This window comes from Capsicum annuum, chromosome 6 (genome assembly GCF_002878395.1).
Source record: "Capsicum annuum cultivar UCD-10X-F1 chromosome 6, UCD10Xv1.1, whole genome shotgun sequence".
Lineage (NCBI taxonomy): Eukaryota > Viridiplantae > Streptophyta > Magnoliopsida > Solanales > Solanaceae > Capsicum > Capsicum annuum.
In genome coordinates this window covers 76,389,162-76,403,534 of record NC_061116.1, presented here as the reverse complement: position 1 = coordinate 76,403,534, position 14,373 = coordinate 76,389,162, and the positions used below count along the sequence as shown (strand labels likewise).

The window sequence follows — 14,373 nt, the reverse complement described above, 5'->3', positions numbered from 1 at the left end:
GCATCGGCATCAGAGAAGCTCCATCAAAAAATGAGACCATGCTTACAAGTCTAGTCTGGAGATTTGTTAACAATCCTAATAAATTTTGGACCCGTCTTGAAAGTGAAATACAACAAAGAAGGAATGCAATGTACCTCTATTGCCTTAAGAACTTGAAAAGGATTTTTAAAGAACAACTGTAAAGAGGCTTACATTGAATTATCCACAATGGCCAAGAGGTTGATTTCTGGCTTGAAAGATGGATTCCAAATCAACCTCCACTCAGAGACATGATCCAAGGCCCCTCCATCACCTTGAGGAAGACACCAAACTCTGCACAGTGTGGCATAACAATGTTTGGAACTTTGACACCCTCTCCATGGAGATTCTTCTAGACATAAGACAGCACATCACCAGCTCTTTCTTTCCTAACCTTGAGGTCCATACGGACACCCTCATGTGGAGGCTTCATGGCAATGAGCTATTTTCCAGTGTCACTACTTACCACTTTTTAGCCAACAAGATGAAAGAGAGTCTGACAATATGGAGAAAAACTTTGAATCGATTTGAAAAATCCCTACACCCAACAAAATCAACTTCTTTTTTTGACTACTCCACTGTATCAGGCTTCCAAAGCAACTCCACTCTCTCTAATATGGGAATAAGCATCAATCAATGTCCTATTTATAACTTTTCACACTAAGGACACCACCCACATTTTCTTTGACTGCCCCTGTACTCATGATTTTTGGAGTGACCTCATCGCAAAACTAACTAAATGGAGTCATCAGAAACCATAATGGTGACCAGATCATTAGTTCCAACAAGAGTTACCTCAATATTATCAATAACTAGATGGAGCTCATGACTCTCAATGAGGGGCTTAGAATTGTTGAATCTCATAACCTTCTTCTCATAGAGATTAGCATTGATTCTCAAAAGGTTATAATAATGTTAAAAGAGGTAAACCTATTCTATAATATTGTTTTTGATGATTGCAGGTCAAGATTAAGAAGACCGGAAGGATCAGTGGTACACCACAACTGTAGGGAACAGAACAGTGTAGCAGATGTGCTTGCAAAACGTGGAGCAAAATTTGCAACTTTTGATGGATCACAAGTTTTTGTAGCTCCTAATTTATGTCCGTAAAGCAGCTTGAGCAGACATATTAGGAACTAGCTTCAAAAGAACAATTAAATTCTATAATGATTCCCAAGTGGGGCAAATCCACTTATTTTTTGCTATTAACCCAGACTGATCTTAGCTGGAATTTGTATGTACACTGTTTAAGTTTTTATTTATCTAACCATCCAGTTAACCAAAAAACACAAGGAAAAATAAAGTACAACGGAGTATTTTCTTTACTTTTCTTGGGTTTTTAGCTTGACCATGTATATGGGTATTTATCATAATGGGTTCAAAGTTATTTTGAGCTTTCTTCAACAAAATCAAAAACAAAATTCAAGGGGAGGACTGCTTGTTATATATAAGCTCCTGACTTTGATTTTTTTAACTACCCAAAATTGCCTTTGTGTTTGTTGACAAACAAAGGTATGAGAATTCCTGTGGTTGGTTAGCCATCACAGCTATGAACAAATAATTTTCTCATTCAATCGTGATTTGAATCATCTGATTACTTGGAAAATTCTACTTGTCAATGTGGTTTTTCTAGCTGTGTTTATTAATTAAACTGATTACAGCAAGACCTAAAAAGAACCTCTAAGTTCTTGAATCATTCTTTCTCATATTAAGAACATTTTTATCCTCTTTTATGTAGGAGGGTTCAAATGGAAAGAGCTTTTAGTATAGTTTCTGGCTCATCTACTTAGCAAGTTGCGACTTTGCAGTATATTTTCAGGTTGTGGTGACTTGGGGCTGTTCTAGTTTTATTTCTTCTTTACAAATTTTATACTAGAGGTAGTATAATTTAAGCGATGAAAGATTATTTAATGGAAAACTAATTAAGATTAATTATTACCTGCATATACCTTGATTAAAAAAAATACAGCATAACTAGAGTCTAGAGCTAATCACATTCCCACAGAAGTGCGATTCATCTTGCTAAATTTACAAGTTCACATGATGGCAATGGGGGGATTTAATCAGTTGTCCAAGTGAAAGATGCAAATGACATAGTAAGACTACATAGACCCCTCTTGTGATCAACATCAAATACGTCTCTTAACATTTGCTATGCAATTATCAGACTAAGAAAGAAAGACATCTCATTTATCAGCTTCCTGGTCTGCGTTTTGGTTGGATTATGGCAGTAAATCTCTATTGTTTGGCAGAACAAATTGCCTATTTGTGAGACATGTCTCAAAATATTGTAACAAATGTAGGTGCTAAACTATAGTTTAGCATCAGAAAACAGAAGATATGTTAACGAAAACGGCAAATCTATTAAGGTTCACACAGAATAAAATATAGAATAACAACCTTGTTCTACTAAACCATACACATAATTCTCACGAGAGTGATCAAAGTAACTGCTACAAAAGAATATAAAGAATGGAAACGCTAGCAAACAAGCTCAGTTGTATCCCCCATGGGGCCTCTTCAAGATTTAGTGAAACTGGTAGCAATTGGGATGATGACTACCAGGATCAGAATCAGGAGAATTATAATGCCAATGCACATCCATGTCCTGCTGCTCTTCTGATATTCTTTTGCAGTCTTGAGGTTCTTGGTTCCATCATTAACATACTGGGCTGCATTCACCACATGGTGCTCAATATCATCCATTTTCTCTCCTTGTGCCTCAACCATCACTGCCATGTCCAAGAATATCTGGTGCAGCTCAAGCAAGCTCTTTTCGATTTCTTTAGCCGCATCATGACGGTCCTGTATCTCCACCACTGTTTCCAAGACCTTTCCCCTTCCATGCTCCTGCACCCACCAACAAAGTTTGTTAGACAAGATATCAACTATGCTTCATATCCAATTTAGTTTGCTTGAATATAAGAATCTTGGCTTTCCATTTGAACTAGTAACAGTTCAAAGTTCAACAATGATTTTGAACACTGGAATACTCAATAATTTGGAGACGGCTGTATGAATCTCCTCATTATCAATTTGACTAGTAAAAGTCCAAAATTCAATAGTTTGATGGTAAACTATATGAATTCTCACTCCAAATTTCTTTAATTAGGGTTATTAGACAAAATGAACTCTGTAAATTTTGAAAACAAACACTTCAAACTAAGCCAACATGTAACAAGTTCAACAAAACTACTGTTTCTCTACAGAAAGAAAAAATGGGGAAACAGAGAGAATTCTTAAAAAAGTATTTGTTTTGGTTGGCTTATGAGAATCCTGTCTTTTGATTTAGTTGGCAGCAGTTGAAAAATCAATAACTAGGAGATCGCTGTAAGTCTATATGAATTCTTTGGACTAGTAGTAACAATCCAAAATTCAAATAATTTGATGGTCGGCTAAATGAATTCTTACTCTAGATTTGAACTACTGATGGACGGCTATATGAATTCTCACTATAGATTAGAACTAATGACACTCCAAGATTCAATATTTGTTGGGCGACTCTATGAATACTCTCCATAGCATTGAACTAACAACAGTCCAAAATTCAATAAATTGGGTTTAATCACTCAAATCATGAAATAAAACACTTCAAATTAAGCCACCAGAAACAATTCAAGAAATTAGGAGAAGGGAGAGAAATTGGGGAAAAAGACATGATTTTTTGGGGTTTATTAGGCATACCTGAATAGCTCTAGAAAGAAATTCTTCACCACCTTGACCATTTCCACTAGATATAATCTTGTCAATAACCTCTTCATCCGGCTGCTCACCGGTCACGGTAAAGTACCTTCTCCCAACAGTCTCCTTATACTCACTCATCATCCTCTGTCTCAGTCCCTGAAAATCCATCATAAGTTCCTTAAGCTTCTTCCTCAGCCCATTCGTCACTGCAAATCGAGTCCTATCCACCGGTGTCCCTTCCTTACACCCCGAAAGCCTCCGGTTTATTGCATTAGACCGGTCCATCTCTTCCAGCTGAGACCTTATAGCTCTTGCCTTCTTTAACACAGCTAAAATATCCGAATTTATAAGATTACGCATCGATTTCAGAGCTTCGGGTTTGGTTAAGGACTTGCTTTCTTCGTTCGTGTCTTGTAAACGACGAAGAATGTCTTTGATCGAATTCATTTCAACTTTCACTTTTTCAGCTTCTTCTAAGAAAGCAGTGAGGTTTTGGTCCATTTGAGTCATACCCATTTCCAAATCTGGACCGGATTCAGCGTCTTTCATCGCTGCTTTCTTCAAATCAACGTAGCTAGTGAAAGATTTTGTCATCAAATCATTCATCGTGAATTTTGTTTTTGAGAGATAAGCGAGAAAATCAAGTAAAGAAGGAGAATTTTTTAAAACAGATAGAGATTGTTGCAGTGATTGGAGATGACAATGGACAATGTATAAGCTATAAAGAGGACGATTTGAAGGATTTGGATTGGTGGATTAAGGAGAAAGATAGCCGTTGGAGGATCTTCTGTTTAACGGCTATATTTTGTTTTGAATAAAATAAGGTTTCTTGGATTCTCTATTTTTCATCAGCAACATGTTGTCGTCAAATTTACTTTTCACATTTTTTGCTGTTAACCAGTATTTATGGCTTCTTTTAGGTAATTAGTACTGTAATTATTTATGGGTTTGACTTTGACTAAATTTGACAGTTTTACCTCAGGTACTTTATTCTGGTATATAAAAAGTAAATGCTTATTTACATTAACCATTTCTTAAATTTTTTTAGAAAATTTTTTTGGGTAAAATTCAGAAATAGCATACTTATTTGCTATAACAAGTTGTATTTTGTATTTTTGCAAACTGTTGCTACAAAAATACAAATACATATGATTTTTATTGCTCTTATGATCGATATGTATTTTGTATTTTTACAAACTGTTGCTATAAAAATACAAATACATCCAAATACATATGGTACAAAATATAATTTGATAAAAGTGTTGCTATTTTTTGTAATTTAATACTTAAGTATGTTACTTTATGTATTTTTTCCAATTTTATTTACACGCTTCAATTACAAAAATGCTTATTTACATTAATCATCTCTTAAATTTTTTAGAAATTTTATTTACACACTTCAATTACAATTTTTTCCTATTGAACAATTGAACATGTGGTAAGTGTTTTTTGGATCAATGGACCCATATAGAGAGGAACTTCTCAATCTCGATTAGGAGATACATTTGTGAATGGATCAAATCAACTTTGCAATGGTAAAAGGTTACTAAAAGAAAGGGAAAAAATGGGGATAAAAATATGGAAACGGAAAAAGATAAAAGGGGCAGTGCAGTGCACTGAGATTCGTTTGGTATAAAGGATGAGAGATAACTAATTTTGAAATTAATTTTAGAATTCACACATTTGGTTGGGATAAAATGCATGTGATAACTCATCGAGATTAGTTAGCCCACGATGATAATGTTATTTTTATCTCATATTGTGGGTGGGATAACTAATCGTGGGATAAGGTGTCCCAGCCAAACAACAAAATTTCCATTATGTGTAGGATACAACAGAAAGGATTTTGGAATGGTTACTACCGCAGATTTTGGAATGATTATTACCCCTTAATTGTTTAGCATTATTTAATTTACTTTTTTCACTCCCAAAATAAAATTTGATTTTTTCCTGTATGTGGGTTTAATAATATGAATTTAAAAAAAGAGAGAGAAAGAGAAAAATATCAATATTTTGATACTAAAATTACAAAATTGCAATTTTGATAATCTAGGATGAAATAAATATTTAAAAGTTCTAATTAAGGTAGAAGGGAAAATGCCTATTGATAGTTGGAGGAAGCATTTATCCCTTAGACAAAGTTAAGAGGTAAAAATAACGTTAAATATTGTTAAATGTCAGTATTAGTTTCAATTATTAATATCTTATGGTACACTGTTTCAATTTTGAATACTTCTACATCAAGCAAGTTTGAATGCAAGGTTCACACTTCTTGGACATCCAAAATAAAGGTGGGACTAGTGCATCAGTAGCCACTTTTGGGACCGTTGTTTAAAATATTTTCAACATTTACAAAGTATTTAAAACATAGCCACAATAGTTTTGAGGGCAAAGACACGTTGTTTTCTACGTCCAGATTTCAACACAGTGGCATGAAGTCAATAGTTGTGTAGGAGAAGAAGAAAGAAGCAGCAGTGTTAATGACATTTGATTTAGTTTTCTTATGATTTGATGACCAAAAGGTGTATACATGTTCCTCTCCTCGTGGTTTTTTTCCTAAATAAATTGCAAACCCAATATGTTTTGAACAACAACTTTAAAGTAGTTTTCACCCCAATTAATTCATAAAGGCATCACATCTTAGATAACTGAAGTGAATAAACCCACAAAATGAGGTCTAAGGAGGGTAGAGATGACCGAAGTGAGAATGACATTAAGATTTCCAAGCTTGCAGTATCATCTTAGCTCATCAAGTACAACATTCAATATCTAGCTCATAGGTTTTCATTGCTCAGATAAAAATTCTTTAAATTGCAGATAAATTTGCCTAATAATGCTCTCGACTTGAACTATATGCAGAATTCAGTACCAATACCTTGGAGAACAGGGAGACGTCAAAATAATACAAAAAAAAACCGGATGTTTGAAGTATTCACAAGTTCATCAGTGTATATACATCTTCATTCTCCAAGAAAAGGAAAGCCAAAAGCAGTTTAAGAGGCAAAAAAGAGATGGTTATAATGCTGCAATGATACATCTTAGATATTTACTTTCTCTTTCTACCACGACCCCTTCTGGGATTTGAAGTGCCAACATCATCCTTTTTTGATGAAGTGCCAACATCTTCCTTCTCCACCTCTTCCCCGCTTATTTCCTCATTACTTCCCTCGTCAAAGGTCTCGGTTCTGTCAGTAGATTGTGCATCCTCTTCTACTGGCTCTTCAACAGAGGTTCCCTGTTTTGAGAGCCTATCGCGAAGCTCTCTGAGTTTTTTCTTCTTTGAGTTCAGAACCCCAACAAACTGGACGTAGAAGGAACACGGAGCATAAACAATCATGCAGGAACGTTTGGGGTGTTCAGCTTCTAAGTATAATTAAACCATTCCAGAACAAAGGGTAGCGGAAAGAGCTTGGAATAAATATTAAGTTAAAAGAAGGCAAAATCATAATAAATCTGAACAAACCCGTGAAAATAATAAACAGAGTTTAGTGTTTGGCCTGAAAACAGCACCTTTGCATATATTGCAGATTCAAATTCTTCTTTCTCTTTGCTGAGTATCTCGCTTTGTGTTAAACATTTATCTGCCTCCACTCTCAGCCTCTCAAATGACTGAGTTTTATCGACCACTTCATCCTATATCAAATGAACTTGTGAGAATTTGAATCAAATAAACTCATGCGAGTCTTCACACTGCAAAACCATGTACATAGCTCTTCAGATGAAAGAAACAGATAATATCTTTCAGAACAGTACGTCGAATCAATTTGGCTACAACCTCGTACCATTTCAATCAAATAAAAAAACTGTGAAAGCATACCTCACTACTGCAGAACCATATAGATTTCTGTTCAGTTGGAAGGAAAGAAGAAGTGAATTTCTAAAGCAGAGATAACGGAAATTATAGAGATTGTTGTTTAGATGAGAGGAAGAACCGCAGCAGAAGTAACAACATTTTCTAAAGCTGAGATATCAGAAAATCAAGAGGAGAGAAGACATTTCAATTTACCATGTTAAACATGATACCTATAAAGGCAGGAAGCAGTTATAGTAACTCGAATATTCACTGTATATACTACCTTTTCCTTGCATTGGGAAGAAAAATAAGGGAAAATCAATTAGCGAGATGAAGGCTAACATCCCCTGCAACAACAAAAATGTCTTCAAATTGTCTCTTTATACAGATATTCATAATGGGGATGTACTTAGAGTCTCCTGAAAGAAGTCTGGTAAGGGGCAGATTCACAACTTTTAAAAATGTCTCGGCATATTCAGATGGAAAAACATTGCAACATAGTGTCAACTAAGAATGACACATAACAAAATTCCAAGTATATTCACATGTCACTTTGTTGGTGATCTACCATCTAGAAGCTGCAGACCAAGATGATTCCACTTTCTTGTTCCAAGATAAAAATGGGCACTGAGCTTAAATGAGAAGCAGATCTTAGGAAACCAATCATTGCAGTGACAGTGCAACCAACTAACTACTGCCAGACTACCTAAATCCATAGAGAGTAAGAAACGGAACTGTAGGCACAGATACTGAAATATTACATCACCAAGATTCCTAAGAACAGATCTCCTTACAGCCAAAAAATTAGCACTGGCTGCAATGCATGTTACAGCGTAAAAGTTCCTGACCACATAAGTTCATCTGATTTTTGATGAGTAGATTTTAAGACGACAGATTGATGAAATTCAAGTAAACTGAAAACGTGAATGGAGTAAATTGTAACTTTAAAGAAGAGACAGCACAGCAATCAAGATCCTTACACTCAGTCTAATATTAGCATCCATGAGGAAGTCCAAGATATCAGCTGTAGTTTTTTGGCTATTAGGAGATGGTTGGCACTTCCACCGCCATTCTAGCTTTGTGCCTTCTTTCTCAAATGTCCATGAGAGCTACAAAGATCAAAGGGAAATAGTGGGATACATGGAAAACACATCACAACATTTCCGACTTGCAATAATACCATAAGGATAATATCCATTACATCGACTTCAGCTTAAATAAATTTTTTGTTAATTAATCCATTCATTAAGCTATTAAAACTTAAAAGCAAAGATGTTCTAGAGTTGACTATAAAGCTGTGTGGAACACACCACAATAGACTTTAAGAGCAAGAACAACAATCTAACCAGTTAGTGCATAAGGCTTAAATTACATTTTTAGTCGAGGCTCCAAGCAGGTGTTCTATATGAAATGTGCAAGCCACAACCGCACATCTAAGACTTTTAAAAATGGCTCTTTCAACCTGCACCGCCCCGCTACCCTGTTCTTTGCACCACCCCCACTAGTGTGTTCCCCGTCCTGCCCTGCGTAAGTTCAAACACACACCACCCAGCCCCACCCCATTGCTGTCCTAATTGTGTTAAGAGTATTATAAAGGTCTTGTGATGGGTGTTTAACGAGCTCACACTGAGCAGGCCTAGGAATTAACTTGTCTAATAAAGGTAATGGAAGATCTCAAATCAAATAAAGCGGTAAATGAAAAAAAAAAAACAAGTTTAACCACTTGTTCCTATTATATGCTAAAATTAACATACAAATGATAAATATATTTAAAATACTCAAACCATATTCTCAAGCCAAGGATCTATGGGAAACAGTTTCTATATCTCCAAGGTAGGGTGAGGTCGATGCACACACTATCCTCCTCAGACCCACTTGGGGACTACATTGAGTATGTTGTTGAAAATACTTACACCATAAGGGGTTAAGTCAAATAAATTAGCCACGGAAATCATGCCACATGAGGTGGAAATCCCAGTCAAATAATTGAGCCACTAGAAGCGTGTCGCGTGTCACGTGTCAAAATTAAGTGGCAATCCAAATCAAATAAATGAGTCACTGAAAGCATGTGACATGTCCCTTGAAGAAACTAGACTTAAGGCATAGAATAGGATGAATTTCATCCTCGCTTTACAGCCATTTTGTGAGGCATGGTGCCCAAAGAAGAATACACTCCTCACATCTATTGGAGAACTATCTATTTCTTTAAGGGACTTGTATAATCTTGGAGGTATTTTATATGAGGAGGTTATCCTGAAACCATGAAACTTACAGGTGTTGATACGAGAGATCAGAGATATATGCCTCGAGTTTGCGAGTGCTTGTTCGCAGCTTTTCATTAGCTACAAGACAAGAATGGTAAACCAAGAGTCTCTTTGAGCAAATGGATAGAATTTGGTACAAGCAGGCTTGTAATACCCCACAAAGTTCTCTTCTAGTCTGAGCCTTAGAGCGTATCCAGCAAAGCGGAAAATCTGAGTCTAAAAGTTTCAGAAGTATCTTCCCCATTACGAAACACTTTGAATCGTGTGTAATTTCCCTAATTTCTACTTTTAGTCATGTAGAGCATTGAACAAGCTTTCCATCGATACCAATTTCATCCAAATCCGACATCGGACGAAGAAGTTATGGCCGTTTTACTGAGCGTTGTCGGAATCGCAGGTTTGAAGGTCGATCTGACGGACCACCAAGTCCTTGGTGGACCGTCAAGTGTCCCGTCAGACTAAGGCAGTGGCTTCCTTTTTCAGTCATCATGTGACTGCCAAAGTGGAGGACCGTCAGAAAGTTGACGGACCGTCAAGGGGCCCGTCAGACCAAGGTAGAATGTCCCATTCCTGGACCCCGAGTGACGGACGATTTGGTGGACCATCAGATTTCTGCGGACCGTCACTTCGACCGTCACTCCGAGGCAGAACATTCCAGTTTTGGCACTTGAGTGACGGACGACTTGGTGGACCGTCAGTTCCTCTGACGAACCGTCAGGTCGACCGTCACAAACCCCGATCGGAATTTTCTAGACAAATTTTAAAGGGGCATTTTGGTCTTTTCCACATCCTCCCCCGGCTCTATAAATACCGGGCCAAGGGCCTTCAATTTCATTTTTCTCTCTTCCACCCAAAAATTAGGGTTTCCAAAATCAAAATACTCTCTTCTCCTTTCACAAAATTCAAGAGAGATCAAGAAGGATCTAGAGAAATCAAGAACTCCTTTCAAGAGCCTTCAAGAAAAGAAATTCCCAGGTATGTAGATGTTGATTCTTGGGTCCCTTTCATCCAAGAAGCTCAAGTACCCCTTTTTAAACTTAAGGATTTTATGTTTTGTGATATTCCATGATTTGTATGAGTTGAAGTTGATGTTACTTGTGTTGTTGAGTTTGGATTCATGATTGTTTGCAAGATTTATGGTCTTTGACCCTAGTATGTGGAATTTATGTGATGTTGTGATGAGCCCTTTTGAAGTTGGTGTCTATGTGAGGTGTTCATGACATTAGGGTGTAGAGATGGTTGAATAAGCGGAGTATGCACCCCATAGGTTGGATGAAAGGCTGAGGTGAAGCATAGAGGGGCATTGTAGTATGTTAAAGGGGAAATCCAAAGTTGTGGGCTAGTCCACGCACACCTAGTGTTTGATAAAATGCCTTAGTGAGCAGAATGAGCCATAATAATAATATGGAATCCCCGAGTAGGTGTAGAACCGGATATGTCTAGTGGTTGTCGAAAGACGTAGTGAGTAAGTTGAGACGAAATAGCGGTAAATCTCCCAAGTGAGTGCTCTTTGATTTATTTTAAGTTTTGATACATGCTAAGTGGTTAGCAAGAGAGTAATGACATGATAGTGTGAAGTTTTCCCGAAATCTCGTGATATCTAGTTATATGTCGAGACCGATATAGGTGTGAAGTACTTGATGCAAGACTTCGTTGAATGGGGTATAGTTTAATAGCATGTCTTCCTTAAGGTAGTTTGTGACGATGAATCGATATTGATGAGCCCCTAAATGTTGGGAGCAATCCTTTGGTAATCATGATGGTGAATAGAGTTTTATATTTCCTAAATAATAGATGCAATGTCGTAAGGTTTGTGAGGGGGAAAGTATGTTATGATTCTGAAACGCTTAGAGTGACCCCTTGGTAGTTGTGATGATGAGTAGACGTTTGTGAATCCTTGGAGGCTTGAGGTAAGGTTCTAATGATTGTGAAATTGAATGTATGGCATGATTTCTGAGTTTCTTGTGAATATGCCTGAATGATGGTAATGATGCATGAATGCTTGTGATGCTTGAATGAATGATGATGCTTTACTTCTATGTTATCGAGTCCTGGGGATATTTATACCCGAAAATAGAGCTGTGGTCTAGAGCCCGTGTCAGTTTCTCGATAATTCCAACCGAGCCATGATTTTCAAAACTCAGTGAACTATAGAACTCCTCAGACAAGTGCGAAGCTTAATAAAGCTCAGTAATCTCAGTTATCTCTATAACCTCTGTATCGCTAGTAATCTAGCCTCAGACCTGTACTCAGCCCAGTCCTAATGGAACTCAAGTGATTCAATTCTAATCTCAGAAATGATTCAAATAATCTAATCAAGCTATGTATCTTCAGTCAGATACTGTGATTCGATATTGTTTCTGTCAGATACAGAACCAAGTGATCTCAGCGTATTTCAGCCAGATCATTTAAGAAACATGATCATGTAAACAGATTCAGCTTTATTATGTTCATTCTAAGGATTCAGTGAGAGTCCTTCAGTTGGGAGTAGAACTAGCACCGAGCGAGGGAAGGGATGGTGATTCCTCCCGTCAGAGAGAGGCCGGAGTCGTTATACTGTTTTGTCCTGCGCCGGGGTCTATCAGAAACAAATATAATGGGTACATTGTTTGTTATCTATTGATTCTGTGATAAAGTGGGCACAAATAAGAATGCCTAAATTACTGCAAGCTAAAGGATATTACATATTTTGTCCGCTCTGGTTTTTGACGGGTGAAGCAACCTTTGTTTACAAGGAAAAGCACAAGAATTATGAGCAGCAGCCGGCAAGGTAAATAAAGAGAAGAAGAAAACAATTACCTTCTTGAAAAATAGCAAAGAATTCCCAAAGTCTGCTAAAACAAAAAGAATAAGAAAGTTAACCTGAATTTTGATGTTGGCGTCACCTGCTTATATAGAGCCGGTCTTGGTTGTAACCTGGGAAATTGCACAGTCCTAGTTGGAGTGTGGAATTGTTTTGATAAAGTCCAAAGGTAATCTTAATCCTATTCAATCTTTGTGGATAAATTATCACTAGGTACTGGTAATTATTAGTTGGATAACGCAAAGAATTGATGCAAGTTTCCTGTTGATGGAAAAGAAATCTATGTGCAAGAAGCAGCCAATCGTGTGGCCCAGTGGTTCAATGAAGTTGAGTTGAAAATCATGGGTTCAATTCTCAACAAAGACAAACATTAGGTGATTTCTTCCTATTTGTTCTAGTCTTGGTGGATAAAGTTCCGGACACCACAGTTATCACAAAAAAAAGAAAAAAAATCTATGTGCAAGAAAATTCAAAGAGAAATCAATTTTTTTATAATTGACTTGGACGAAATAGACCCAACAAAAGCTATGACAATTGCCAAACAAAATTGCATAACTATAACTATATTTTTTTTTAATTGACTTGAACGAAATAGACCCAACAAAAGCTATGACAATTGCCAAACAAAATTGCATAGCTATAACTATATTCTTAATAAGGCAAGATTCAAGATTAATTAAAATGAAGTTGGTTAGCAGGCCCTTCAGATACAAATTGAAAATGGGATAAACTAGGTTAAAAGAAAATGAAGCAAAGCTTACCCTTTTATGGCCAGAACCAGCATCATCAAAGCCATAAACAGAGTCAGGCTGCTGAAATCCCAAATACTTTTCAGCCAACTCAATATACTCAGAAACGGGTTGATCCCACTGTAATGCTCTCTCTTCAACCTCTTCCTCCGATCCTGCGAAAAAAAACCAAAAATCACACAGCCAAAATTAAGAACCCCAAAAAATTGGTGATATAACTTTTGAGTTTGAATTTAAAAAAAAAAAAAAAAAGTACCATGGCAAGTCCAAGCGTGGAGGCCATCAGTGATGAAGAGTTGAAAGTAAGAAGGATACCATGTGCCTTTCACGAATATTTTATCCTTATTATTTGGGATTTCCAGTTTGAGACATGTCTGTTTCGGACTTGCTGACCCCATTCCCGTTGACAGAATTGGCTTTTTTTTCTTCTTTAACTCAGTCTCTGGCTTGGTGTGCTATGGAAGCTTTGAGAAAATTGAAACTTTCCCTCGCGCCTTATTCTTTCAGTTCTACACGTCCTTCACATTTTCACATTTTCACATTTTATTTGGGGAAGAGGCACGAGATTTTGACCAAAATGATCCCTCATGCTTCACCCCAACTTTCACTAGATTCTTATAATATTCCACTTAACCTAAAATATTCTTGAAATATCTTAAAATAGACCAAAAACATCCCTCCGATTATAAAAATATTCTTCAAATATCTTAAAATAGACCAAAAACATCCCTTCAGTTATAAAACAAGAAAAAATAAAAAAGAAGAGTAAAGAGAATAGAGAGAGTGATTCTTATTTCTTCTCTTGTGGATGAGAGATCATCAATGAACAAAACTCCTTTATTTATAGGGAAAATTTACTACTGGTCTGAGTAAAGACAGATGCTTCAAATCCTAATAGAGATCAAAGTAGATCTGAATAAGTAGATCTTGATAGACATTCACTATAATGTAAATACATTTATAACACTCCCCCTTGAATGTCTAATTGGTAGATAATGTGCCTCGTTAAAACCTTACTAGAAAAAACCCAATAGAAAAAAAAATTTAGTGAAGGAAAAAGAG

The 14,373-nt window shown here is 36.5% G+C and overlaps 2 protein-coding genes across 3 annotated transcripts; both read right to left on the bottom strand.

Moving 5' to 3' along the window:
- Positions 1 to 2,359: 2,359 nt before the first annotated feature.
- LOC107873272 (syntaxin-related protein KNOLLE) lies at positions 2,360 to 4,324 on the bottom strand. Its single transcript, NM_001325027.1, is given in 2 exon segments — positions 2,360 to 2,868; positions 3,703 to 4,324. Coding segments are annotated over 2 exon segments (936 nt in total). The 5' UTR covers positions 4,309 to 4,324; the 3' UTR covers positions 2,360 to 2,538.
- A 2,268-nt stretch (positions 4,325 to 6,592) lies between these two features.
- Positions 6,593 to 13,977, bottom strand: LOC107873273 (DNA repair protein XRCC4). 2 transcript variants are annotated; one of them, XM_016720046.2, is made up of 5 exons: positions 13,568 to 13,977; positions 13,324 to 13,466; positions 8,476 to 8,604; positions 7,213 to 7,335; positions 6,593 to 7,003 (listed from the first exon to the last, which is right to left on the bottom strand). In XM_016720046.2, exons 1-5 carry the CDS (start codon positions 13,707 to 13,709, stop codon positions 6,749 to 6,751), a joined length of 792 nt encoding a protein of 263 aa, XP_016575532.1. In that variant the 5' UTR covers positions 13,710 to 13,977; the 3' UTR covers positions 6,593 to 6,748. The 2 variants fall into 2 exon arrangements, with proteins under 2 accessions (XP_016575532.1, XP_047270728.1); XM_047414772.1 differs by lacking the exon at positions 8,476 to 8,604 and having other exon boundaries at positions 13,568 to 13,923.
- Between the last annotated feature and the right edge of the window lie 396 nt (positions 13,978 to 14,373).

What these genes read in the sequence shown, in the direction of transcription:
- LOC107873273 (XM_016720046.2), bottom strand. Translation starts at nt 13,709, where the DNA reads ATGGGGTCAGCAAGTCCGAAACAGACATGTCTCAAACTGGAAATCCCA. An exon ending in CTGGTTCTGGCCATAAAAGG is followed by an intron (nt 8,605 to 13,323) that starts GTAAGCTTTGCT and finishes TGATCTTTGTAG; the next exon opens with CTCTCATGGACATTTGAGAA. An exon ending in ATGCTAATATTAGACTGAGT is followed by an intron (nt 7,336 to 8,475) that starts GTAAGGATCTTG and finishes CATTTGATATAG; the next exon opens with GATGAAGTGGTCGATAAAAC.